Raw genomic sequence first — 25,297 nt, 5'->3', positions numbered from 1 at the left:
ATATTCAAATCCAGTCTCCTGGTTCACAGCTTGCTAGTAATTTTCTCATAATGCCTCGGTACTAATTAAAATTGTATTTCAGCAGGTCATGTTTGTGATTTACCTCTGACTGCATCATTTAAACAGTTTGTCTTATTGCCACACTTTAAAAAGCTCAGCGGCACCACCTCACTTCAGAGGAAACAACAGCCACGTGTAATGTAAATGCAGCCTTACTACAAATGAGAACATGACAGACTCCACTGTCAAATGGTTTGCATCTGCTTTTGTAGTTCAGTGTAATTATTAGATCCAAAACTCCAAAATTTTCAATAAGAATTAGAAATTATATAAAATATTAAATTGGAAGCAAATCGCAAAAATGCTCAGTGTCATTACGAATGAGCTTTATTACTTCAGAAAGTAAAACCCACTGAATAGCACTGGTGTTTAGAAATAATTATACAGATTTATTCTTGGATTTAGAAACTATAAAAGGAAAAACGACTGATCCCTTCATTGGTAAAAAAAAAAAAAAAAAAACACACTATATAAAAACATACTGTAAAAATATTAAAGGTATTATTAAGTAATACATTAGGGCTTCTGCACAGTATCTAGAAATCTAAAATTAAAATAGTCTGCAATGCAAGAGACTCATATCCATGAGTATATACTGCCCCTTAGTGGTCAGCTACAGTACTGCAACTGATCGCCTCAGCATCAAAATCTAAACCAAATAAAAAATCTAAGACAGTACTGTGTCTTCATAGGTTTTTTTTGTCTTACAATAAATGTTATTTGAAGATGTAAAAGTATTGAAAGTGACAAATAATAAAAAAAAAAAAAAAACAGGAATGGACCAGTAACATTTTTAGGTGCTAGTTTGTAAAGTAAATAAAAGAGCTAGCTGGCTTTTAGACCTGTTAGGTTGAAACGGTGCATTACAAAATAAATCCTGTGCTTTTAGGAATGATAATGGATTAAAATCCCTCCTGCACAAAGCATGTTAGAGGCCCAATGCAATACATGCAATGCAATACATGCAATGCAGAAATGCTAATACTAGTTGATTTTCTTATGCTTGCCGTAGTATCAAGGTGGAGGATGTGAAGAATCCACTATTTCTCCACCAGTTTTTGTCTTTGGTCGTCTGTACCAATAGTTTTGTACCAGTTGGGGTCAGTGTTGTTCTCTCTAGTTGTTCTAAGGCGTTACAGAATGGAGGTTTGTAATTCTCTCCATTAGCATCTTTCTCACTCAGGTATTATTCTACTCTTGGGTTACACTCTTCCATGTGCACACAGGCCGATTCCTTGATCAGCAGAGGGAAAATTCTGCTGGTGGGTTTCAAGAAAAGGCTAGACAAGGCTAGCAATAGTTTTCTAATTCACATTATATCTCTTTTTGCATATATACAAACATGTTTTTCTCTCTTTTTTTTTTAATTATTGTTGTCTATCCAATACTGTATAGTTCGAGATGTCTCATTTACATTGTTTATTACACACACACACACACACACACACACACTTACCTTAATTAAGCATGAGAGCTTAAGTGTAGTTTGTTTTACCTTTATATAATTTACCTTATTTAAGCATTTACAGACTTAAAACAACTTCTTATTGTACTTGTACAGTGAAAATAAAGATTCCTTACCTTATTTTTTATAGTGTAGCGTATTTAAACTTTTTTTATTGTTGATTAAACAGGAATATTGTTTTCTCCTACTTACACACACTCATACAAAGCCAAGGCATTCATTAAATTAATACATTCCCTTAAATGTTAACATTTAAGACCCCACAAAGAGAACAAAAGCATGTATACATGCTAGTTAGTGCCAATAAGTGCTTGTCAAGCTACATTATATACAATAAGTCCCTATGGGCATTATTAAAGCTGTACACTTTAAAATGCTAGTGCTTTGATCTTCACTAAATTACAAGGAACAATAAGTACCCCCACTGCAATAATGCCCAGAAATGCCTTTAAGGAGAAATGTCAACGTGAAGTCCATACAGCATGTCAGACACGATCCGATCTGCACGCCTGGGTCCACAGAATGGAAACAGCTCTAATTTGCTGAGTGTAAAACCTGAAATATTTTAACAGTTTAAAACAGTTTTTGTGTGGCAGATCAATACATTTTCATTTTGTCAAACATGCCTGATTCAGTACAGCTCGTTACTCTTTTGCACGTGGTACTTAAGTTGTGTCGTGGTTTTTATGGTGTAAAGCCCAGAGCTTTGAACAGACCAAAACAGAGTATGGAGGCAAGATTAGAATAAATCCTAAATGTAAGGCACATGGGAAAGCATTTAACTGACTGTTCATTTAATTCTGTCATATATCTAAAACAATGCACACATTATACAGGGATGAAGTCATAGCAAAGTATATATTCTCTGATGAGAAAAAAACATTCCCCTCCAATGGTTGAAAATAAAATAAATAAATAATCTGTATAGCAATGCCGATTTCATAAGGATTATGCACGTCATGGGTAGTTCTCATAGGATGTGACTTCTATAAAAAGATGTATCTTCAAAACAGCAGGGTGCTCACAGGCAGCTATAGTGAGTACCTACTGATAGGGGCGGCACGGTGGCTAAGTGGGTAGCACTGTCGCCTCACAGCAAGAAGGTCCTGGGTTCGATCCCCAGGTGGGGCGGTCCGGGTCCTTTCTGTGTGGAGTTTGCATGTTCTCCCCGAGCCTGCGTGGGTTTACTCCGGGTGCTCTGGTTTCCACAGTCCAAAGACATGCAAATGAGGTGAACTGGAGACACTAAATTGTCCATGACTGTTCGATATAACCTTGTGAACTGATGAATCTTGTGGAATGAGTAACTACCGTTCCTGTAATGAATGTAACCAAAGTGTAAAACATGACGTTAAAATCCTAATAAACAAACAAACAAAAAACCTACTGATAGTCATCCAACCTTGAACAAACCACCAACAGGTTGTTGGGCAGCCAAGACTCATTGAACAGAAGAGCTACTGTGGCTCCAATTGCAGATCTTCTACTGGGGGGTAGAGAATATTTGCCTGACATGCGCTCAATAACAGCACAATTAATCTGACCAGCTCTAACAAAACTGAAATGTGACTTTTCCCCATCCCAGCATACAGTGTGGCTAAACCCTCCTGGAATATAAAGAGTCAAACCGCCCAGCCGGCAGAGCAATCGAACAGTCGAAGGGCTGAATCAGTATTTCCAGCTAAACCCCGTCATTCCAGGTTTCCAGCTGTTTGGCTCGACTTGACTGCAGCCCCGCCAGCCTTTGTAAAGGTGCCTGCGTGTGTCTTTTTATTTTCCACCCTCAGGAAACGAGTCATTTCTTTTTTCGGCTCCTGTGATGCTACGAGTTTATTTTTGCTTTCGTCCCAGAAATCTTCGGCGCGGCTGTGGTGTCCTCGTCCCACATCCAGGAAAGTGAGCTGATCCCTGGAGGGAGCGCCTCGTTCGTTCTGGACGAATGACGTTCGATTCCTTATTCGATGCCTTCGCATGTGCTCGCCAATGTTATGTGCAGCCGTGAATTCAGATTACACAGAAACAGTCACATCAGCAGAAATGTGCAATTCCTAGGTGTTTAAAACCATCCAAAAATAGAAAATGTGCAAAAAATTATTTCTTAATGAGTAAAATGGAAACTTTTCCACAGGATTTCGTGAGTGGTCCGAGAGTCCTAACATGAAAAAACTCGGTCAAGCTAAACTTTAACCTGGCATATCATCAGAGACACGCTATCGTAAACAAGGAAGTCTGGTGCATTTATACACCCCTGTACTTTTTAAATACTTTTAAAGGCTTATTCCTTCTCTTTGGTGGGTAAACAGCTTTGTGAAGTAGCTTTGATGGCACTTCAAACTACCGTAGATCAAAGAGAACAAAGGAAAAGATATAGGAACAGGCACAGGGTTTTGGGGTCGTGTGTTTTATTTATTTGTTTCCTTCCTTAGCGCTGAAGGCAATCCCAGCATTCAGTGCAGCACAACTTTTCTCACAAAAAATGACAAATATGGCAGGCGAATGCGGAGCAACCAAGTTCTTTTCAAATTTGTATAAAGGTGCACAAGTGTTGTTTATTTGTAAATCCGGGCTCATCAGGGACAGTTTAACCATTTTTGGTAAACGGAGGGAGATGTTAGCTGGCATGCTAGCGGGTTGTGTCGCTAAGCTAACTGTGTTGCTATTGGCTATTGCTACGGTGACGCAATCGGCGTAATTGCTATCTTAGTAGTGTGTCTAAATAATCTGTCTTATGAGTTGAGATGCTGTATGAGATGTCCTATTAGAATCCTCTCTACTGAGGCAGCTGATCAGGTAGACAGTAGGCAGCAGGGCGGCTCACTAGGTTTTCAGACAGGCCCATAATCACCCTACAACAATTTTTAAAATTCCTAATGTTGTTTAGTACCGTATTTGGTAAACGTCTAGTCAGAGCCTTATAATGTTATAGACCAGTAGATAGATTTGGAGTCTGACAACGATCAGACATTTGAGCCACCGTTGCTCTTCTGTTGGTCAGTACCAGACCCCTTAGGCATTAGTGAGACCTGGCTGCCCATCAATCTGTCTCAGGTCTTTATGTCTGATCATATCTGCAGCATTCAAAACATGAACTGTGAGTGACCATCAGCCCAGCGTTTAATAGATCCCTGACCATCACATGCACACTTGTTATGATAAACCCGTCTCTATTAAACATAAACTAACTGAATGTATTAAATACTTACAGCAGCGACAATCTATTGCAATACCAAAGTTTTTGAAAAAAAATCTTTAATCAAGCTGAAATAGAGACAGTCCTCAAGTAAAAAAAAAATGCTCTAAAATGGCGCGTCTAAAGAACAACACTCGACAAGGACTATAAACTGAAATGCAAGGGTTCTTCAAAAAGTTTCTGCACTTTTTAAACTCTATTTATTAAGAATTTCCAAAACAAATTGCATCACTTTTCTACATCATCACCTTCCGGTGCAATTTCCCAGCGTCGTACCATCTTTTAATGCCATCAGCAAAAAATGTTTTTGGCTGAGCGTGTAGCCACTGATGCGCCACTGCTTTCACATCAACATCACATGAAAATCTTCTTCCCCTTAAAGCTTCTCTGAGTGTCCAAAAAGGTGGATACCAGATGGCGCCAAATCCGGACTATATGCGTCTCTCAGACATGACCTATAACTGCTCCTACTGCCCTCAACGTTTCCAACCAAAATATAAAAGTGCAGAAACTTTTTGAAGATCCCTCGTATGAGAATTATCCACCTTTCCTGTCGTGAATATACATATTGTGTAATCACAACGTAAAATATCTACATAAATAAAATAAACCACAGTTCTTATAAAAGCATTCAAAGCCACTTTGAAGACCTCCAAAGGCAAAAGACACGCCCAAAGACAGGTGCATACACACACTGTACCACCATTTGCGGACCTTCCTGACAATTAACTCAGTTTTAAGTGCATTCAACACCTAAACATAAACCTAAATCTAATCAGACACAAACACGTATTACTTTTATCACGGCCAGCACAAGAAAATTATTTACTTTTCTGTTTTTATAATCCCATCCAGTCTCCTTCACAAAGTTCAAGGGTTGGCCTGTATGCAGGACAATGTGGATTAAAAGCTTTCGGGGTAATCGGTGTCAAAGCCGGAGCCAGACAATCCGACTCTGCAATAGCACATAAATAGTTAGCCTAGCCTAGCCTGCAGGTAGGGTGGCCGTCTAAAACGAATACATCCCAAAAATAAAAAAACCCAATGCATCTGCATCTCCTCGTGTTCCTGTTCCTCCTGTGATAACCCACGAGGCTAAACACTCTCACACACTTTCACACACTGGCAGCATCACCCCACTGCAGCAGGGTCCAGGCGCCCCCGCCTCTCTGCAGCACTTACCTTTGTGACAGTCATGCAGAAGTAGGGCGAGAGCGGCCGGCTTCACTTCCCGAAACGCACACAGAGCAGCGAGTGTGGGTGCGCAGTTCAGAAACAGAGCGAGCGGCAGAGGATGGAGCGAGAGAGCGAAGTGAGCAGGATGAGGCAGAGCCACCGCTACACTGCAGTGGAGTCAGGCTGGCTGCTCTGTGTATCCTACTACACAGAGACACCTCCCTCTCGAGCTCTCTCCCTCTCACACTCTCTCTCACGCTCTCTCTCTCACACTCTCTCTCTCCCTCTCTCTCTCAATTCAGTTCAATTTCATTTAATGGTAGCTTTATAAGCATGACAAATATAGACATTAATATTACCAAAGCTCAGTTAGAGGTTTAAGAAACACATTAATAATAATAACAATAATAATAGTATAGAAAAATAGTTACAAAAATAAAAAAACAACAATAGCAGTGCAAATAGTTACAAATAATAATAATACTAATATTTTCCCACCTCTTTATGGTACCACATTAATACTCTCTAATATTCACTGATGTGGTGTTTCTGTCTCACATTTTTTTTCTAAACTTTAAAAAAAAAAAAAAACCTTTGTATTTTGCAGGAATTCAGATTGTTCATGAAATCAATCAGACCAAATATATTTCAATGCTTTTAAACTTGTGACAACAGTTGTCGAAAAAGCCCTTTCCTGTTGCAGCATGACTGTGTCCATTAAAGCTCGTACAGAGGCCTGACCACAAGGCCGTTGAATTTCTTTGGGATCAAATGAAACACATTTCTTTCACCGTGACACTGGATGCATGCTGCCACTTACTGCTGTGGATAGCAAAACTGTTTTTTGCTGGCTGAGCCACTTAGCAGCAAGCTTAAAAACAATATGCGTCAATTTTGTATGAAATGTAATTTAGCTTAAAATAAGAGCGCCCTGCAGTGGTCCTCATTTGGAGACATTAACAGATAAACGGGGAAACATGTTAATGAAACTTTATTGCCTCAATTAAAAGGTGCATTAAAATCCTATTAAAAAGCCGCACAGCCACAAGCAATTCCAGGATTAGTAAACGTAGGATTGCTATCTAATATTCAAATCCAGTCTCCTGGTTCACAGCTTGCTAGTAATTTTCTCATAATGCCTCGGTACTAATTAAAATTGTATTTCAGCAGGTCATGTTTGTGATTTACCTCTGACTGCATCATTTAAACAGTTTGTCTTATTGCCACACTTTAAAAAGCTCAGCGGCACCACCTCACTTCAGAGGAAACAACAGCCACGTGTAATGTAAATGCAGCCTTACTACAAATGAGAACATGACAGACTCCACTGTCAAATGGTTTGCATCTGCTTTTGTAGTTCAGTGTAATTATTAGATCCAAAACTCCAAAATTTTCAATAAGAATTAGAAATTATATAAAATATTAAATTGGAAGCAAATCGCAAAAATGCTCAGTGTCATTACGAATGAGCTTTATTACTTCAGAAAGTAAAACCCACTGAATAGCACTGGTGTTTAGAAATAATTATACAGATTTATTCTTGGATTTAGAAACTATAAAAGGAAAAACGACTGATCCCTTCATTGGTAAAAAAAAAAAAAAAAAAACACACTATATAAAAACATACTGTAAAAATATTAAAGGTATTATTAAGTAATACATTAGGGCTTCTGCACAGTATCTAGAAATCTAAAATTAAAATAGTCTGCAATGCAAGAGACTCATATCCATGAGTATATACTGCCCCTTAGTGGTCAGCTACAGTACTGCAACTGATCGCCTCAGCATCAAAATCTAAACCAAATAAAAAATCTAAGACAGTACTGTGTCTTCATAGGTTTTTTTTGTCTTACAATAAATGTTATTTGAAGATGTAAAAGTATTGAAAGTGACAAATAATAAAAAAAAAAAAAAAACAGGAATGGACCAGTAACATTTTTAGGTGCTAGTTTGTAAAGTAAATAAAAGAGCTAGCTGGCTTTTAGACCTGTTAGGTTGAAACGGTGCATTACAAAATAAATCCTGTGCTTTTAGGAATGATAATGGATTAAAATCCCTCCTGCACAAAGCATGTTAGAGGCCCAATGCAATACATGCAATGCAATACATGCAATGCAGAAATGCTAATACTAGTTGATTTTCTTATGCTTGCCGTAGTATCAAGGTGGAGGATGTGAAGAATCCACTATTTCTCCACCAGTTTTTGTCTTTGGTCGTCTGTACCAATAGTTTTGTACCAGTTGGGGTCAGTGTTGTTCTCTCTAGTTGTTCTAAGGCGTTACAGAATGGAGGTTTGTAATTCTCTCCATTAGCATCTTTCTCACTCAGGTATTATTCTACTCTTGGGTTACACTCTTCCATGTGCACACAGGCCGATTCCTTGATCAGCAGAGGGAAAATTCTGCTGGTGGGTTTCAAGAAAAGGCTAGACAAGGCTAGCAATAGTTTTCTAATTCACATTATATCTCTTTTTGCATATATACAAACATGTTTTTCTCTCTTTTTTTTTTAATTATTGTTGTCTATCCAATACTGTATAGTTCGAGATGTCTCATTTACATTGTTTATTACACACACACACACACACACACACACACTTACCTTAATTAAGCATGAGAGCTTAAGTGTAGTTTGTTTTACCTTTATATAATTTACCTTATTTAAGCATTTACAGACTTAAAACAACTTCTTATTGTACTTGTACAGTGAAAATAAAGATTCCTTACCTTATTTTTTATAGTGTAGCGTATTTAAACTTTTTTTATTGTTGATTAAACAGGAATATTGTTTTCTCCTACTTACACACACTCATACAAAGCCAAGGCATTCATTAAATTAATACATTCCCTTAAATGTTAACATTTAAGACCCCACAAAGAGAACAAAAGCATGTATACATGCTAGTTAGTGCCAATAAGTGCTTGTCAAGCTACATTATATACAATAAGTCCCTATGGGCATTATTAAAGCTGTACACTTTAAAATGCTAGTGCTTTGATCTTCACTAAATTACAAGGAACAATAAGTACCCCCACTGCAATAATGCCCAGAAATGCCTTTAAGGAGAAATGTCAACGTGAAGTCCATACAGCATGTCAGACACGATCCGATCTGCACGCCTGGGTCCACAGAATGGAAACAGCTCTAATTTGCTGAGTGTAAAACCTGAAATATTTTAACAGTTTAAAACAGTTTTTGTGTGGCAGATCAATACATTTTCATTTTGTCAAACATGCCTGATTCAGTACAGCTCGTTACTCTTTTGCACGTGGTACTTAAGTTGTGTCGTGGTTTTTATGGTGTAAAGCCCAGAGCTTTGAACAGACCAAAACAGAGTATGGAGGCAAGATTAGAATAAATCCTAAATGTAAGGCACATGGGAAAGCATTTAACTGACTGTTCATTTAATTCTGTCATATATCTAAAACAATGCACACATTATACAGGGATGAAGTCATAGCAAAGTATATATTCTCTGATGAGAAAAAAACATTCCCCTCCAATGGTTGAAAATAAAATAAATAAATAATCTGTATAGCAATGCCGATTTCATAAGGATTATGCACGTCATGGGTAGTTCTCATAGGATGTGACTTCTATAAAAAGATGTATCTTCAAAACAGCAGGGTGCTCACAGGCAGCTATAGTGAGTACCTACTGATAGGGGCGGCACGGTGGCTAAGTGGGTAGCACTGTCGCCTCACAGCAAGAAGGTCCTGGGTTCGATCCCCAGGTGGGGCGGTCCGGGTCCTTTCTGTGTGGAGTTTGCATGTTCTCCCCGAGCCTGCGTGGGTTTACTCCGGGTGCTCTGGTTTCCACAGTCCAAAGACATGCAAATGAGGTGAACTGGAGACACTAAATTGTCCATGACTGTTCGATATAACCTTGTGAACTGATGAATCTTGTGGAATGAGTAACTACCGTTCCTGTAATGAATGTAACCAAAGTGTAAAACATGACGTTAAAATCCTAATAAACAAACAAACAAAAAACCTACTGATAGTCATCCAACCTTGAACAAACCACCAACAGGTTGTTGGGCAGCCAAGACTCATTGAACAGAAGAGCTACTGTGGCTCCAATTGCAGATCTTCTACTGGGGGGTAGAGAATATTTGCCTGACATGCGCTCAATAACAGCACAATTAATCTGACCAGCTCTAACAAAACTGAAATGTGACTTTTCCCCATCCCAGCATACAGTGTGGCTAAACCCTCCTGGAATATAAAGAGTCAAACCGCCCAGCCGGCAGAGCAATCGAACAGTCGAAGGGCTGAATCAGTATTTCCAGCTAAACCCCGTCATTCCAGGTTTCCAGCTGTTTGGCTCGACTTGACTGCAGCCCCGCCAGCCTTTGTAAAGGTGCCTGCGTGTGTCTTTTTATTTTCCACCCTCAGGAAACGAGTCATTTCTTTTTTCGGCTCCTGTGATGCTACGAGTTTATTTTTGCTTTCGTCCCAGAAATCTTCGGCGCGGCTGTGGTGTCCTCGTCCCACATCCAGGAAAGTGAGCTGATCCCTGGAGGGAGCGCCTCGTTCGTTCTGGACGAATGACGTTCGATTCCTTATTCGATGCCTTCGCATGTGCTCGCCAATGTTATGTGCAGCCGTGAATTCAGATTACACAGAAACAGTCACATCAGCAGAAATGTGCAATTCCTAGGTGTTTAAAACCATCCAAAAATAGAAAATGTGCAAAAAATTATTTCTTAATGAGTAAAATGGAAACTTTTCCACAGGATTTCGTGAGTGGTCCGAGAGTCCTAACATGAAAAAACTCGGTCAAGCTAAACTTTAACCTGGCATATCATCAGAGACACGCTATCGTAAACAAGGAAGTCTGGTGCATTTATACACCCCTGTACTTTTTAAATACTTTTAAAGGCTTATTCCTTCTCTTTGGTGGGTAAACAGCTTTGTGAAGTAGCTTTGATGGCACTTCAAACTACCGTAGATCAAAGAGAACAAAGGAAAAGATATAGGAACAGGCACAGGGTTTTGGGGTCGTGTGTTTTATTTATTTGTTTCCTTCCTTAGCGCTGAAGGCAATCCCAGCATTCAGTGCAGCACAACTTTTCTCACAAAAAATGACAAATATGGCAGGCGAATGCGGAGCAACCAAGTTCTTTTCAAATTTGTATAAAGGTGCACAAGTGTTGTTTATTTGTAAATCCGGGCTCATCAGGGACAGTTTAACCATTTTTGGTAAACGGAGGGAGATGTTAGCTGGCATGCTAGCGGGTTGTGTCGCTAAGCTAACTGTGTTGCTATTGGCTATTGCTACGGTGACGCAATCGGCGTAATTGCTATCTTAGTAGTGTGTCTAAATAATCTGTCTTATGAGTTGAGATGCTGTATGAGATGTCCTATTAGAATCCTCTCTACTGAGGCAGCTGATCAGGTAGACAGTAGGCAGCAGGGCGGCTCACTAGGTTTTCAGACAGGCCCATAATCACCCTACAACAATTTTTAAAATTCCTAATGTTGTTTAGTACCGTATTTGGTAAACGTCTAGTCAGAGCCTTATAATGTTATAGACCAGTAGATAGATTTGGAGTCTGACTGCCACTATCAGCTGTGTCTTAGATCTTTAAGGTCCGATCTGTTTAACCAGTGGCAGCAAGAAATTAGGCAGCTGAAAACACTCAGTATTTAATTCCTCAGCCGCAAAAAGTGCTATTAAACCCTCAGATAGGCCGTCATACGGAGAGCATGTACAGACGCTCCACACAGGGCTTAGCTTGGCGTTTAGGCTGCAAACCACAAAATAAATAATCGCGTGCACGGCTTCCTGAACCTAATAATTACACGCTGGAAATGACGGCGCTCTGCTTTTCCATGGTCACAAGCCTGATAAGACAACCTTTGCAGAAGCAAAATGATTTTCCATCTCCTTCCAAATTTCCGTTCTGTTCCGTACGACCTGAGCCGGAAGCCGTGTGAAACAAGACCGCGTTCCTGACGGAGGATGTGGCGGAAGATCGTCCACTCTGGACCACGTTACGAGCTGAGAGGAAAACGTGGAGGCAACCGATCTGATCCCAGAGGTTTCTGAGGAGGCCAGGGGGGTCTGATCGAATTTATGAATGCTCAGGTTAGGAAGGGTAGTTTCCGACCGCAAACACTCTATCGATGGCCGGTGGGATCGAGGATCTCAGGAGCCCTCGTTTAGCATACATATACATTTCTGTGTGTCTGTTAGGGAAACCACACAACCCTAGGTTGGTTTTGCATACATGTGAGCAACTGCATGTGTCTGCATGTATTTTTGTGTGTTGCATGGTGTGAACTGTGTGCTGTCTCTCAGTGATGTGTGTGGTTTTATTTTCCACATTACCCCATCGCCCAGTGTTGCTACTGGCTCGGTCTGCAAGCTGCCGCCTCCTGCCAGAAATCTGGAAAAGTAGGAATGACTCACTTTTAGGGTCGTATGTTGGTTTTTTGTATTCATTTAATATTTATATTAGGTTGCTTTGCCATTTTTCACATTATAATGAGTTTTTTAAATGGTGCACTCCTTCCGTACTGGGATTTTTTTTTTTATTGTGTTTCCATTCAAAGAAAGTTGTCGTTGGAACCTAAAAACTAAAGTTTAACATTTCCATCAAATTAACAGACAGTCATATGTGCATCTATGGATGTGACCTGTGCCTGGATTTTATTGCTGTTATGATGATTGGACTTCACTGTGGACTCTAACCTGCAGGGATTCCGAGAATACAAAAATAATAGCACTAAATCTGTGTGAAAGGTTCGGCTGGTAAAAAGAGACTTTTAAAAACACAGAGGAATTCCAGACTCAAAATTATACTGGGAGGAAATTTATTATGTGTATCTATGGCAACAGTGACACGTTCTAATGGGTTTATGTGCACCGACCAATGTTATAGTTTGCAAAAAAGCGTATGGGCAGATAACAAACCCTGGCAATGGATAGAGAAAACGAGTCTAATGATAGTTTCCACTGCCAAGGTCAATGCTGCCAGGGACCACTTTACCCCCGCTCTGTACATGACATGAATCGAACCGGGTAGGGGGTGAGAACCTACCCCAAGTGAAGGAGTTCAAGTATCTCGGGGAGATGGACTGAGTGTAGGTTAGGTACAGTAAAGACAGTGATACTGTCGCTATACCAGACTGTAGTGGTGAAGAGGAACGGTGAGATGGACTGTAGGTTAGACACAGCATTCACAGTGATGTGGTCACTATACCAGACTGTAGTGGTGAAGAGGAACCGTGAGATGGACTGTAGGTTAGACACAGCATTCACAGTGATGTGGTCACTATACCAGACTGTAGTGGTAAAGAGGAACGGTGAGATGGACTGTAGGTTAGACACAGCATTCACAGTGATGTGGTCGCTATACCAGACTGTAGTGGTAAAGAGGAACGGTGAGATGGACTGTAGGTTAGACACAGCATTCACAGTGATGTGGTCACTATACCAGACTGTAGTGGTGAAGAGGAACCGTGAGATGGACTGTAGGTTAGACACAGCATTCACAGTGATGTGGTCACTATACCAGACTGTAGTGGTGAAGAGGAACCGTGAGATGGACTGTAGGTTAGACACAGCATTCACAGTGATGTGGTCACTATACCAGACTGTAGTGGTGAAGAGGAACCGTGAGATGGACTGTAGGTTAGACACAGCATTCACAGTGATGTGGTCACTATACCAGACTGTAGTGGTGAAGAGGAACCGTGAGATGGACTGTAGGTTAGACACAGCATTCACAGTGATGTGGTCACTATACCAGACTGTAGTGGTAAAGAGGAACGGTGAGATGGACTGTAGGTTAGACACAGCATTCACAGTGATGTGGTCACTATACCAGACTGTAGTGGTGAAGAGGAACGGTGAGATGGACTGTAGGTTAGACACAGCATTCACAGTGATGTGGTCACTATACCAGACTGTAGTGGTGAAGAGGAATCGCGAGATTGTCTCGTGTGGAGTTGCTGGTTTGTTTCTACATCCAACATCCCCAATATTGCCACTAGGTGTAAGTGTGTGATGCTCTAGACTATATAAAAAGATGTCTCCTGGACTATATATAAGGATGTCTCCTGCATCCCTAATCTTGCCTTTAAGACTACTTTAAATTTCCACTAGGTGTAAGTGTGTGATGCTCTGGATTTATTACACTGACTTGCACGTTGTGTTCCCGGTATGATCTGTTACAGACTGCTGCTCTGAATCACATCACATGTGACAGGTTTATAGAGGTAACCCTTCATCTCAGCTGGTGAATTTGTAAGGAGGCCAGCACTATTTGCAAAAACCACAAAATTCTTTCCCTCTAAACTGAAGTGTGAATCAGACAGTTTAGCATTTTCAAGTGTGTGTACTTTGGCAGTTACTCCATCAATGCAAAATTTTGTGGTCTGATTATGATCCATGACTCATATTAGATGAGTTTGGGCACAAATTGATGTTAAGTGAGTACCAAAATAGCAAACTAAAAATGGACTTACGAGAATCAGTCTAAGAATCCTGACAGAAAAAAATGATGAAGAAAAATAATAGAATGGTGTCAAGTTTTTAAAAATAGATTTGACTGGGCTGAACGCATCATTCTGCTTTGTAAAGGTGGACCAGGATGCTTTGGTGAACGTTTTAAGTGTTCATTTAGTCACAGAGCTGGGTGATAGCACTGCTGAGATTCGAAGCCACATAATAGACTGCTGCGCATTATTGGCATAATTTTTAATCTTACATATAATTCCTGTGTACTGTACACAGAAGAGTCTTAGTAAAATACATGCAGAGTTTTATTCAACTCTATTAGATTAGAATAGATTAGGCTAATTGTCTGCCACAGTCACAATGTGTCCTTGGCAGAGTGACAGTTAGCGTGGATTCAGAGGATCTTGTTATGTGGATTTGTCTGAAATATGGAAGCTTTACCTCAGCCGTTCAAGTTTAAGGTTGAAACCATCGACCTCTCTATGGGTGGGTAACGTTACACTTAAATGAGATGGTTGTCCTTATATCTTACAACATAGATCTTTTCTGCCTTCCAACAAATCTGCAAAGGAAACAGAGAGTCGACTTCATTCTAAAATGAAATCCCATTATGAAAAATATATTTAAATTACTGATCTTGGTTGCCATATTTTGAGTTATAAATTAGCAGGGACCAGATGGAAAATCAGGCACAGGTTTGCGTTACCACTCAGTAGAGTGTTGGGTTCTTAAGGAGGTTCTTAAGGAGGCTGGATGAGGACACTTTAGTATGTGGTTAAAATTTGTTGCTGCACACTGAGGATTTCCAAAACTTTGACCACAAACTTCGACCCGTTTCAAGATTTTTTTTTAACACAGGGGGGTCTAGGAGAAGGTTACAGATTAGTTTGTTGCTCACAGTAAAATGAAACTGGATAATCTGCTACACTTGGAAAATCAAACTGCCCAGAAACTCTTGCACTGAAAATCTGGATGACCTCCGATTCTCTGGTAAAAAGAGAAGCAACCAAAATCACAAAGCTATCGGTTTCAAAACCCTGTTTCTCATGCTGTGCCAGCGTCTATATGCACAGGCATTTTCTGATCACTAGTGGATTATTAAACATACAAAGCTCCCAGTAGGTTGAGTGTGTTTGAGCGTCAGTCCTCCAGCAGCTCTTCTGTGGTCGAAATTTGGAAGTCCTCAATGTGCAGCACACATTTGTAACCACATACTGAGTGTCCTCCTTAGGAAGCACGCTAAACCAACACCCTACTGAGTGGTAACCCAAACCTGTTCCTGATTTTCCAAGTGGCGCCTGCCAGTTTATAACTCAAACTATGGCAATCGAGATCAGTAATTTAGATACGTTTTCCAGAGTGGACTCCCTGTTCTTCTTACAGATTTGTGAAGTTGTTCCCGGTTGTAACATATAAAATGATTTATATTGTGAGACTTAAGTATAACCTTGTTACCGAAGGATCACGTTACCCACCCACGGTAAGGGTGATGGTGTCACATGTATAATTGTATGGCTTCAGGCAATTCGCTTAGCAAACGATTCTCAAAATTTATGCTAAGCTGTGCATTTCTAAAGGTAAAGTGGGATTGTATTTTATTAATAGCAGGTTTTTAGTAACACATTATTGGAAGCAATTTAGGAAATATGATCAGTTTGTAACCATTTCAATGACTGCTGCTTTTCTGGTGTTTGAAATAACCACACAGAAAACATTTTAATATAACACATGTCATTTCTGTGTGTGACACTAAGAAATTAGTAAATGCTTTAATAACATCTGGAATAGACTTTAGTGGAACACTGCAGTTTTTACCAGAATAAAAAAGTCACATCATATTACTTTAGTCCTAATCAGCAGTCTAAATGGTTTGGCTACTATATATCATACTGACCTCATAAAGCAGTATAGCCCATCCTGAGCATATTGTTAATTTGAGGCAGGTCTTTTAATTAGGATTAAACACCTACTTGTTTAACCAGGTATCTGAGACAAATGAATTTCTGATCACATGGCCACTCGTATTTCTTACTAGCCGACTCTCTAAAGGCCTGATCATTGTCTGTGCTTTACACTGGAGGTGATGCTAAGCTGATTTAGGTTATTGTTTGCAGTTGCTGGTTAGCATGTAGATTGTAGTGATGTATGGGGATGCAGAATCATTTCCAGCTACTCTTTTGTTGACCTTCAGACTGAGATGTTAAAGATCTACTATTCTGTGGAAACACTGACATATGCAACCCGATTCCTTTGGCGTTTCCCCTCTATTTAAGGAGAGAAAAGTAGGATTATTTTAATTGTACGTTCTGCTACAATTTATCATTCGTTTCTGACTGTTGATGCATCGCAAGCGGGCAATGGGAGATTCTTAAGCCATGAGAAAAATCCACATAATAGTTAATATTGTGATGGTTACCAGAGCACCACCACCACATTCTCCTGTTCTGCCACTTTATTTAAAAAATAGGGAGGATTTTTTATAGGACTAAGACATATTTGTTTTCTATATAATTAACTAAACTGATAGTCATTATATTATTTGAGCTGCACAAATTGAAAGTTTGAAGCTGTAAAGTGATAATTGTGTGACCTAGTATATACATTTAGGCATATTTAATTAGGTGATTGCTATTTTTAAATATCCACATACAAACAAACCTCAGTACAAGAATAATAGGGTCAATATGTGCACTGGTAATTAAAACAGAAAGCAGTCATTTGTAAAGTGCAAGTGTTATGCATGCGTTATCTTTTATCTAATGCATTTTTAATGTAAAAATCCATAAACACACACAAGCAAGCACAAAGCAGTAAAATAATGTATAATGATTAACTTTGTGTTTATCACAGGAGAAACAACAAGAAAAAATCATTATCCATTAACAAAAATGGAATTGGCATCAAAGAGAATAAAAATGAAGGAAAAACCATTCCTAATGTACATTACGACTTTTTAGAGGACAGTACTGTTATGGTTTATCGATACCTCGATATTAACAGGTTTTAAGACGGGCGTTGTGGGTGTACAGTTACTGACTGTAGCTCATCTGTTGCTCTATACACTTTGTGGACCAACACTGACCAAATGTTGTTTGGAAGGTGGCCCATGCTCAGCACTTGCAGTAATGCAGCCATTCCTCCTAGACATAGTCAGTCATGTCTGTATGTAGATGCCCGTCCAGCTGAAAGCATCACTAGGGATTCGAACCCTGGATCCCAGCAGTAGTGGGCTTGCGTAACTGTTTTTCCCTGAACTGGCAGCAAATTCTCTTGTTTTACCATCCTTGCTTGCAAAAAAATGCAATTATTTAGGTGGAATCTCCTTTTATACCTAATTATGATACCCTCCCCTGCTTATTTGTTTCTATTTGAAAACAAAATTAAAAATTAATAACTAAATAAATCTTTTTTTAAACATTAATATGTATGTGTTTATAAATTTAATATATTAAATTGTATTAAACAATGTAGTAATACATTGTATTAAATAATTTATTGTATAGATAGCTGTAAATTAAAAACGTTATTATAATATTATATTAGTATTTTATTAATAATTTATAATCTATAAATAATAATGTAATATTGTAATGAAAAATATATTACATCATATAATAATATAATATTACAATTTATTTCTATATTATCTATATGTATTTATTATTTATATATTAATAATAAATAAACAAGAAAAAGAATACCAGTGGGCTGAGTAATATGTTGAGTAAAATTTAAAGACTGCAGAAGTTGTAAAACTCTTAAAACTTTACTGTCAACAGTTAGAATAAAATGACCAGATCAGCACAAAAAGTAAATATATAGTTTGGACAGAAGTAAGTAGATTATAGGGCCGTGAACATACAGCAGATCTATAAGTCATGATTTATGGAGTGTGGTTGCCAACAAAAACAAGAATGGCAACTGTTTGAATATACCAGACCATTGATAAACCCTGGCTTCTGTCAGCACCAGCGCATTAGTATAAAGTCTTACCCTCAGTATGTAAGAGAATGTGTGCATGAGAAAGTGAGGGAGACTGTGGAGAGGACGAGTGGACGAGAGGACGTGGAGGTTGAATGGGTGGGATGTTCCAGTCTAATCTTAATTACATTCTGTGGTTGTGCAGCATGTTCCCTCTAAAAGGAATGTAGGGGTGCATGATAGGGAATAGTGAACGGGAGTATCAGGAGTAGCTGTTATGTAATACATAAGTGGATGGTGGTGGATGTTGGCTATGTTTAAAGCTGCGGGTTCACAGCAGGGTTGGACAGCAACCACACAGATATTTAAAATCTCTGTGTGGTCTTCGGCGATTTGTCTCAAAGATAATTATAAGGTATCTGTGCCGTTCTAATCATGTCTGCAAGGGTTCCTTGTAATAGCCTGGCACCCTGTCCAGGATGCATCTCATACCCACACAGTGTTTCCAGATGAAGTCCTGATTCACTGCAATACTGACCAGGTTAAAATAGAAGAGTAAATAAAGAAAGCATACTACAGTCAGTAAGTGTATGTCTTTAAACTGCACCTACTGCATTTAAATGTACATTTTTTAACATGGAACCTTTTTAACTATCTCTGTGCAGGCACTTTGAGTGTGAGGAACTGTGAGAGAGTAAGTGACTGAGTAACAGTAAGAGTGAGGGTTAAGGCTACATGTGCACCTCCTTTTCGTTGAGCCAGTCTCCTCCTCTTCCTTTGTGATATAGCGAGAGTTTTTAGCAGCGGAGGAGTCAATCAAGGCTGTACCTTAAGGAGAACTCACTCACAGACTTTCTGCCCTAACACACACACACACATACACACACACTCACACACACATGGAGTACAACTACTGCACACTGCTGCTCTGGATAATGTGCATGCTGTCAGGTGAGTGTGTGCATGTGTGTGTGTGTGTGTGAATGTGTGTATTCACACGTGGAAACAGACCTGCTGCTTTTTGTTTTTGTATTACTTGGAATTTTCCGGGGTAAAAAGTGACAGTAATTATGCTGGATTTATTTAGTCTAAGTTCTGAACTGTATCAGACCAGAACTAATGCTTGTGTCCAGTATAAACTTTGCTCTACCAGAAACATCTCGACTTGACAGATGTTGAGTTTGCATTGGCATGCTGCATGTTTGGAAAGGCATCGAGCAAAAAGAAAAAAAAAGTAGATATTAAATGCTTATGTATTAAACTGCAAATATCCTGGAATATTTTTAAATATTCTTAAACTTCTTAGAAATAAGAAGTATTTATGATGTCATTGTAATGAATTCTGAACAAGATACCCATTCCTACCCTAAATATATATTTAACTTTGAATACGGTTTAAATAAATACAGATTCATGGCTTGCTGGGCAGCCAACTGCAAAAATCACTTTAATTTTACAATTATGATGTAAACATTAAAAAAATTAATTATTTAATGCTGAACACTTAAAAAGAGCAAGAAACTGCAACCCTATTCATATACTGATGCTGCACTAAAGCCTTCATATATACAGTAATTCTTTACAGTATCTTACCTGCATGGCAAAAGTGTCAAAATGTGTCCGGAAACTTTTAAAAACGCTGGCACAGGCTGGCACATCAGAGCACACCACAAAACTGTATTGTCTGGCAGTTAAATGCTCTCGTGATGTGCATAACTCTCATTTATCACGTATTTAAATGATAAATCATGCGGTTCGGTGTCCTGCCTAGGCTCATAAAAGATAAGACACCAAACTATTTCTAATTAGGAGCACAAGTTATGAAATTGGATGTAAAGACCTGAGGTTTTCATTAAATCTTTTAGCTGGAAGGTTGGGGTATAATTTTTGTCCTGTTTTGGTGAAAATGGGTCAGTGGGTTGAGTAAAATACCAGAATCTGCACTCTTATCTTCACATTACAGAAACAAAATGAATTGACATGAAACAGAATCTTAAAACTGCATCTGTCAGTATTTCTGTCTTATTAAAACTGCTGGGTCGAGTTCCAGTTTGTAATATTACTTCCTTTCAGCACTAGCCACAGTCCATTTCTCAGGGTAAATATTTGTATTTGTATTTGCCTGATAGGATTGAAAAACTGATGAGAAAGCTGGATAGGAAAACTGAGTCCAGATGAGACTGATGTCCAGACAAGTGAGAACTATTGATGTGGGATGTGTCATGTCCTGGGATCAGTGCAAGTCTGAGGACAGAGGACCATGTGGGAAATCTGACTCCGTGGTTTGGTTTCCATTAGCTGCTTGTCGTTCAGCTGCTGGTCTGGACCGCAACAGGCCAAGTGAAGTTTGCTGAGTACTTAAATCTCATCAGGTCTGATATTGGCATTCAGAATAACATCGCGAAATAGCTTGTGGCAAAAATCTCTGTGTCTTGTGTTAGTGTGTGATGCCCTGTGGTGGAGTGACTCCTCGTCCAGGTTATGTTCCAAAGCCACTTAGTGTAGATGTAGATGATGAATTAATATAACTCCAGAGATCAGTAGCTGATGATGCTTTTAGGTCAGAAACCCTTCTGTATCACCTGCTGAAAGTCTCCTTACTTTCCAGTAGCTGCGTAAATGTGTGTTTTGAGGAAAGAAAACATTGGTCTTTGTGGTGCCCCAGTCTTTGTAAACATGAAAACCACCACCAAGGACCACCAACATCCAAAACCAGGACATCACCTGTCAATTTCATTTGAATCCTTAAGGAAGATTTGTTACAAGTGACAGACTTTTTATTATTTTCTGTTTTAGCAATGATGTTGCACTAAGCTACCTACTAAGCGGTTTTACTTTTCTAAATATTCAGGGAAAAGTAGTTTCAAGATGGATCTGCCCCAGTGGACTAGTTTGTATACCTTCACTCATGAGTAATTGTGGTTATTTTGTGTGGCAAAGCAGCCTTGGAATTTCTGAATGCCTTCCAAAAGTTTCTTTTAGCTCTGTTTTTTTTTTTTGCAAACGCTCACACTTTCATGCCAATCACCCAGTCCCAGTGTGAGGAGTCTCTCCATGAGCGATCTGATGAGCTTTCCAGACTGCAGAACACACGGCAGGAAAGTCTGTAGATGCTCGGATTTACCGTCTCCCTTATGTTAAAACTTCAAGTGTGCAGATAAGTGCGTACAGTATACAGTACAGTACACGACTTCTGGCAGTGTGAAAGCGAGGTCAGGGGAATGAATTTCAGACATTTGGTGCTTATTAGAAAAATCTGCAGTCCCGAGATCCTAGCCGATGGGCAGCAGCGGGCCTCATTAGCATCCACGCAGCTCCACGAGTAAATATTTGTAGAGGAGAATGGAGGAGGAAAGACGGATGAGAGAGAAGAGAGATGAGCAGATGTGCTTAGATTGTATACTGTCACAGTACTGTAAGTCATTTTGGTTAAAAAGCATCTGCTAAATGCTGAAAATCTAAATGTAGTGCTTTAACACAGCATCCGAAATTATGATGGTTGATGTAGGATTTGATTCCCCACTGGAAATGATCTAATAAACTGATCCTGAGAGTTTGACATTTTGTCTAATAACATGACTAATAGCGTGGCTTGATGTGGTAAAGCTCCTGCTGCTTGGTTTAGGTCCAAATGCAAAGCAGGCTTTACCCTCAAGTCTGAACCCTCAAGACCAGCAGCCACTGTTCTGAGGTTTATTTATTTGGGAAAAGCATCTTTAAACAGACGACCCAGGCAAAAATGCAGACCGGTTTCAGAAGTTACTGAAATAATTGTGGAGGGGGGATTAAATCACTCTGCCTTATTAGGATTTAAATAGAAACTCGGGCGTCTTCTCATTCTTCTTTGTTTCTCTCATTTTTTGATGAAAGACTGAAAAGTGAACATGGCTCTTCTTTGATGGTCTTTCAACTCAGTCATTTCTGTTTGGGCATGCTCAGGAAAGCATGCAGAAAACTACCAGACACACGTATTGGAGGGAATTTAAATTGAGTTACCCAAATAACTTTGACTCTATTTACCATTATTATGTTTATTAGACGTTCACCAAACGTGAGGAGCCATCTCGTTTTTATAGCTAGAAGTAAACACAGAGTTCTAACCCGGGGTTAAACAATGTGGAGCATGTGTCAGTGTTTAAATGAACGGAATGATCAGTCTGATGTTGTTTTTAAGGTGCATGTGGATTATATTGTGTAAGTGTGATTGATTTTCTCATTTTCTGTGATTGCACTGACAGGTATGAACAACAATGTCATTTTTTTTTAAAATTTACATATATATTTATATTTGTCATTTATTAAAAACACTGCAGTGTTACAAATCTTTTGAAATAGCTCATAATAACCAAGTCTGTGCTTGTGTGTATGTGAAATATGGTGAAGATCACTACTATAGTTGTGACTGTATAAATATTCTCCCACACTGCTGTAAAAAGAAACTCCTGGATTACATCTGGGGTGTCCAGTTGCTCTCAGAAGTCACAGACTCGGTTTAATCTGGTCCACCTGTGTGCGATTAAAACACCAGGTGATCTTAATATAAATAAACCTGCTTCTGGAGGTTCTCGAAAACATCACGAAGACCAAGTGAGCTGTCAAAACAGTTCAGGGGCAAAGATCTGGAAAATTATCAATCAGGGTTTGATTTAGTGACCAGGCATTAGTCCAAGAAGCTACCATGGCCATAAGTTCACAGCTTAGACGGGAGCTGTTTACAGAAAACCACAAAGCTGTGCTGTATTGGTGCTTTATTTTTCTAGTGCTATATTTGATTGGATGATTGGCTATGTAAATTCTAACAAATATTCAAGCGCACATTTGAACCCAACTAAAAGCATTACCTGTCTATAGTCTGTAGTTTAACTGTTTATGAATGTTCACAATACAGATTTATACCTGAAAAAGTTGTATTACTAGTGCTTTTTAAGAGTAATACAGTAACTAGTCTTTTATTGTACTGATTTTGACTTGATGGCTCACAAATCTGTGTCAGGTAGCTGGAGAGCAGAACTGTATCTCATACAGTAAAGAATTTATGTATGAAACTCACATGTACTGTAGGGAACATCAGAATGCAGGTTTAAATATTATTTATCAGATGAGTTTGGTCAGCTGTTAACAGCCTTTGGGAGGAAAAAGAAAATGCAGTAAAAAGACGTGAAGAGAAAAATATCTAAAGAAAGCCAGGTCAGAACGAACATCCCACGAGAATGATCACGGGTGTGTTTGAGCCAAAGGTCAAATTCATTTTCCACATGAAAACCTCCGTACTAACTCACCATGGGAGTTCATGACGTGACGTATATCTCTTCATTCACATGTTTTACTGCCACCTACAATAAATTAATAAATAAATTAAATAAGAATGATTAATCTGGCATGTTGGCGCAGTGGCACACAAAGAAAGTAGGATTTAAAATATCAGGCTTAATTTTTCCTCTGCTCTCAGCCAAAACACGATCCGCGATCACACATACTGCAGTAATTTACTTTAGATAATGGAAAAAACTCTCATATTCAGACAATTCAACCATGCCGTCATTAATAAATGGCTAAACGACTTTTGCAGCACTTTGTCATATAAACTCTCATATAGATGTTTCTTCTTTTTAATTGAAACCAGATATAGATCATTTCCTCTAATAATTCACAGGTACAGTACAGAGAAGTTCAGGCTCATTCATGGACAGTGAGTTTCCAATGAGGTCTGGCCTGCCAGCGTAATTAGATCTGAAAGTGTTGGACGAGATTGAGGTCAGGGTGTTCTTCCAAACTGCTGCTACAAACTTAGAAGTACATTATTACAGCTGTTGTCACATTTTTAGACTTTTAGTTCTCATGTACAGTTATTTTGTGACTTAGGCATACATTTATAATAGGTAACCTAAAAATATTTGGGGTATAACTGAAAAATATGCATGCAGGAACTTATATTATTGTGTTCCTGCAGATTGTTCTGTATTTATTGTGTTATTTTTCAGTATTATTGACAGTAGTTGGTGACTTTTCTGAGGTTTGACGGCAACCTGCCATTTATATTTTATATGGGTCAGTGGTCTCGTTGTCAGCTAAGAGGACATTTGACTAGAACTGATAATATCTAATATTTATCCATCCGCCGGCCAGCCTGTTGTGCACTTTACAGATGTTGCCAGACATATTTAGTTTGGGGAAAATTCTGGTCCTTTCCTGCCCAAAAAGGTAATGATATAGTTTGACAAGTTGTTGAAGTAACTTGCACAGAGCCCTGACGGTCACCCCACTGAACACAATTTTTACCTTCCTAAAACTGAAAGGTCACTTTACAGTAATAATGACCCTAGTTTGAAATACTCTGTCCTACACACTCATGATCAGGTGACCACATGCTGTGTGTGTAGTTAGGACCTGGACAGCTCCACCAGGCAACCCCACTCAGCTGGCAGTGTCATTTAAAACTCTTACTGTCCTTCACGCTGGTGGGTTAAACAATGTCTCTAATTTACCCCAAACTGTTGACTGACTGAGTGACAGCAGGGCAGATGAAGAAGATGAAGCTGGAAGAAAGCACAGACGCTTCTTTGTGAGCTGGAAGTGAAAGTGATTTTCACAGACGTTTCAGCGCCAGACCTCCATGGAAGTGTTTGGTGTTTTGTGTCCCAGAGGTCAAATCTTCCTCACACTGGGTGGTGGTTGTGCTCTATTAGTATAGAGAGGAGTCACACCGAGGGATGTCCAGACTGGGGTTTGAGCATTGTTGAAGATTGTAGATCCTCCTACAGTAATGATAACATCATCGGTAGCTTCTGAACAAACTGGTACAGTGGTGAGGAGGAATTTTAGACCATTATGGAATTTCTTCTAACAGCGTCTCCACTGGGTTAAAGTCTGGCCTCTTTCACTAGAGCTACACTTGGCTCTTTCACTATTTGGCACAATTTTTTATTTGTAAAAACCTGATCCACGTGTGTGTTTAAGTAAAGGGTGTCCAAACTTTTTTTGTTGGGGGCCAAATCTACATACATTTACATCTAAAT

The 25,297-nt window shown here is 39.1% G+C and overlaps 1 protein-coding gene across 1 annotated transcript in view; it reads left to right on the top strand.

The window, feature by feature from the left end:
- Positions 1–19,156: 19,156 nt before the first annotated feature.
- Positions 19,157–25,297, top strand: part of itga11a (integrin, alpha 11a) — a 33,623-nt gene continuing 27,482 nt past the window's right edge. The window contains exon 1 of the mRNA XM_062989534.1: positions 19,157–19,232. Within this exon, the coding sequence (XP_062845604.1) occupies positions 19,181–19,232 (52 nt within the window). The 5' untranslated portion in view covers positions 19,157–19,180. The remainder of the gene's footprint in view (positions 19,233–25,297) is intronic.

Source organism: Trichomycterus rosablanca, chromosome 27 (genome assembly GCF_030014385.1).
Source record: "Trichomycterus rosablanca isolate fTriRos1 chromosome 27, fTriRos1.hap1, whole genome shotgun sequence".
Classification (NCBI taxonomy): Eukaryota; Metazoa; Chordata; class Actinopteri; order Siluriformes; family Trichomycteridae; genus Trichomycterus; species Trichomycterus rosablanca.
The sequence above is the reverse complement of the archived record's forward strand: the minus strand, read 5'-3'. Positions and strand labels throughout refer to the sequence as shown.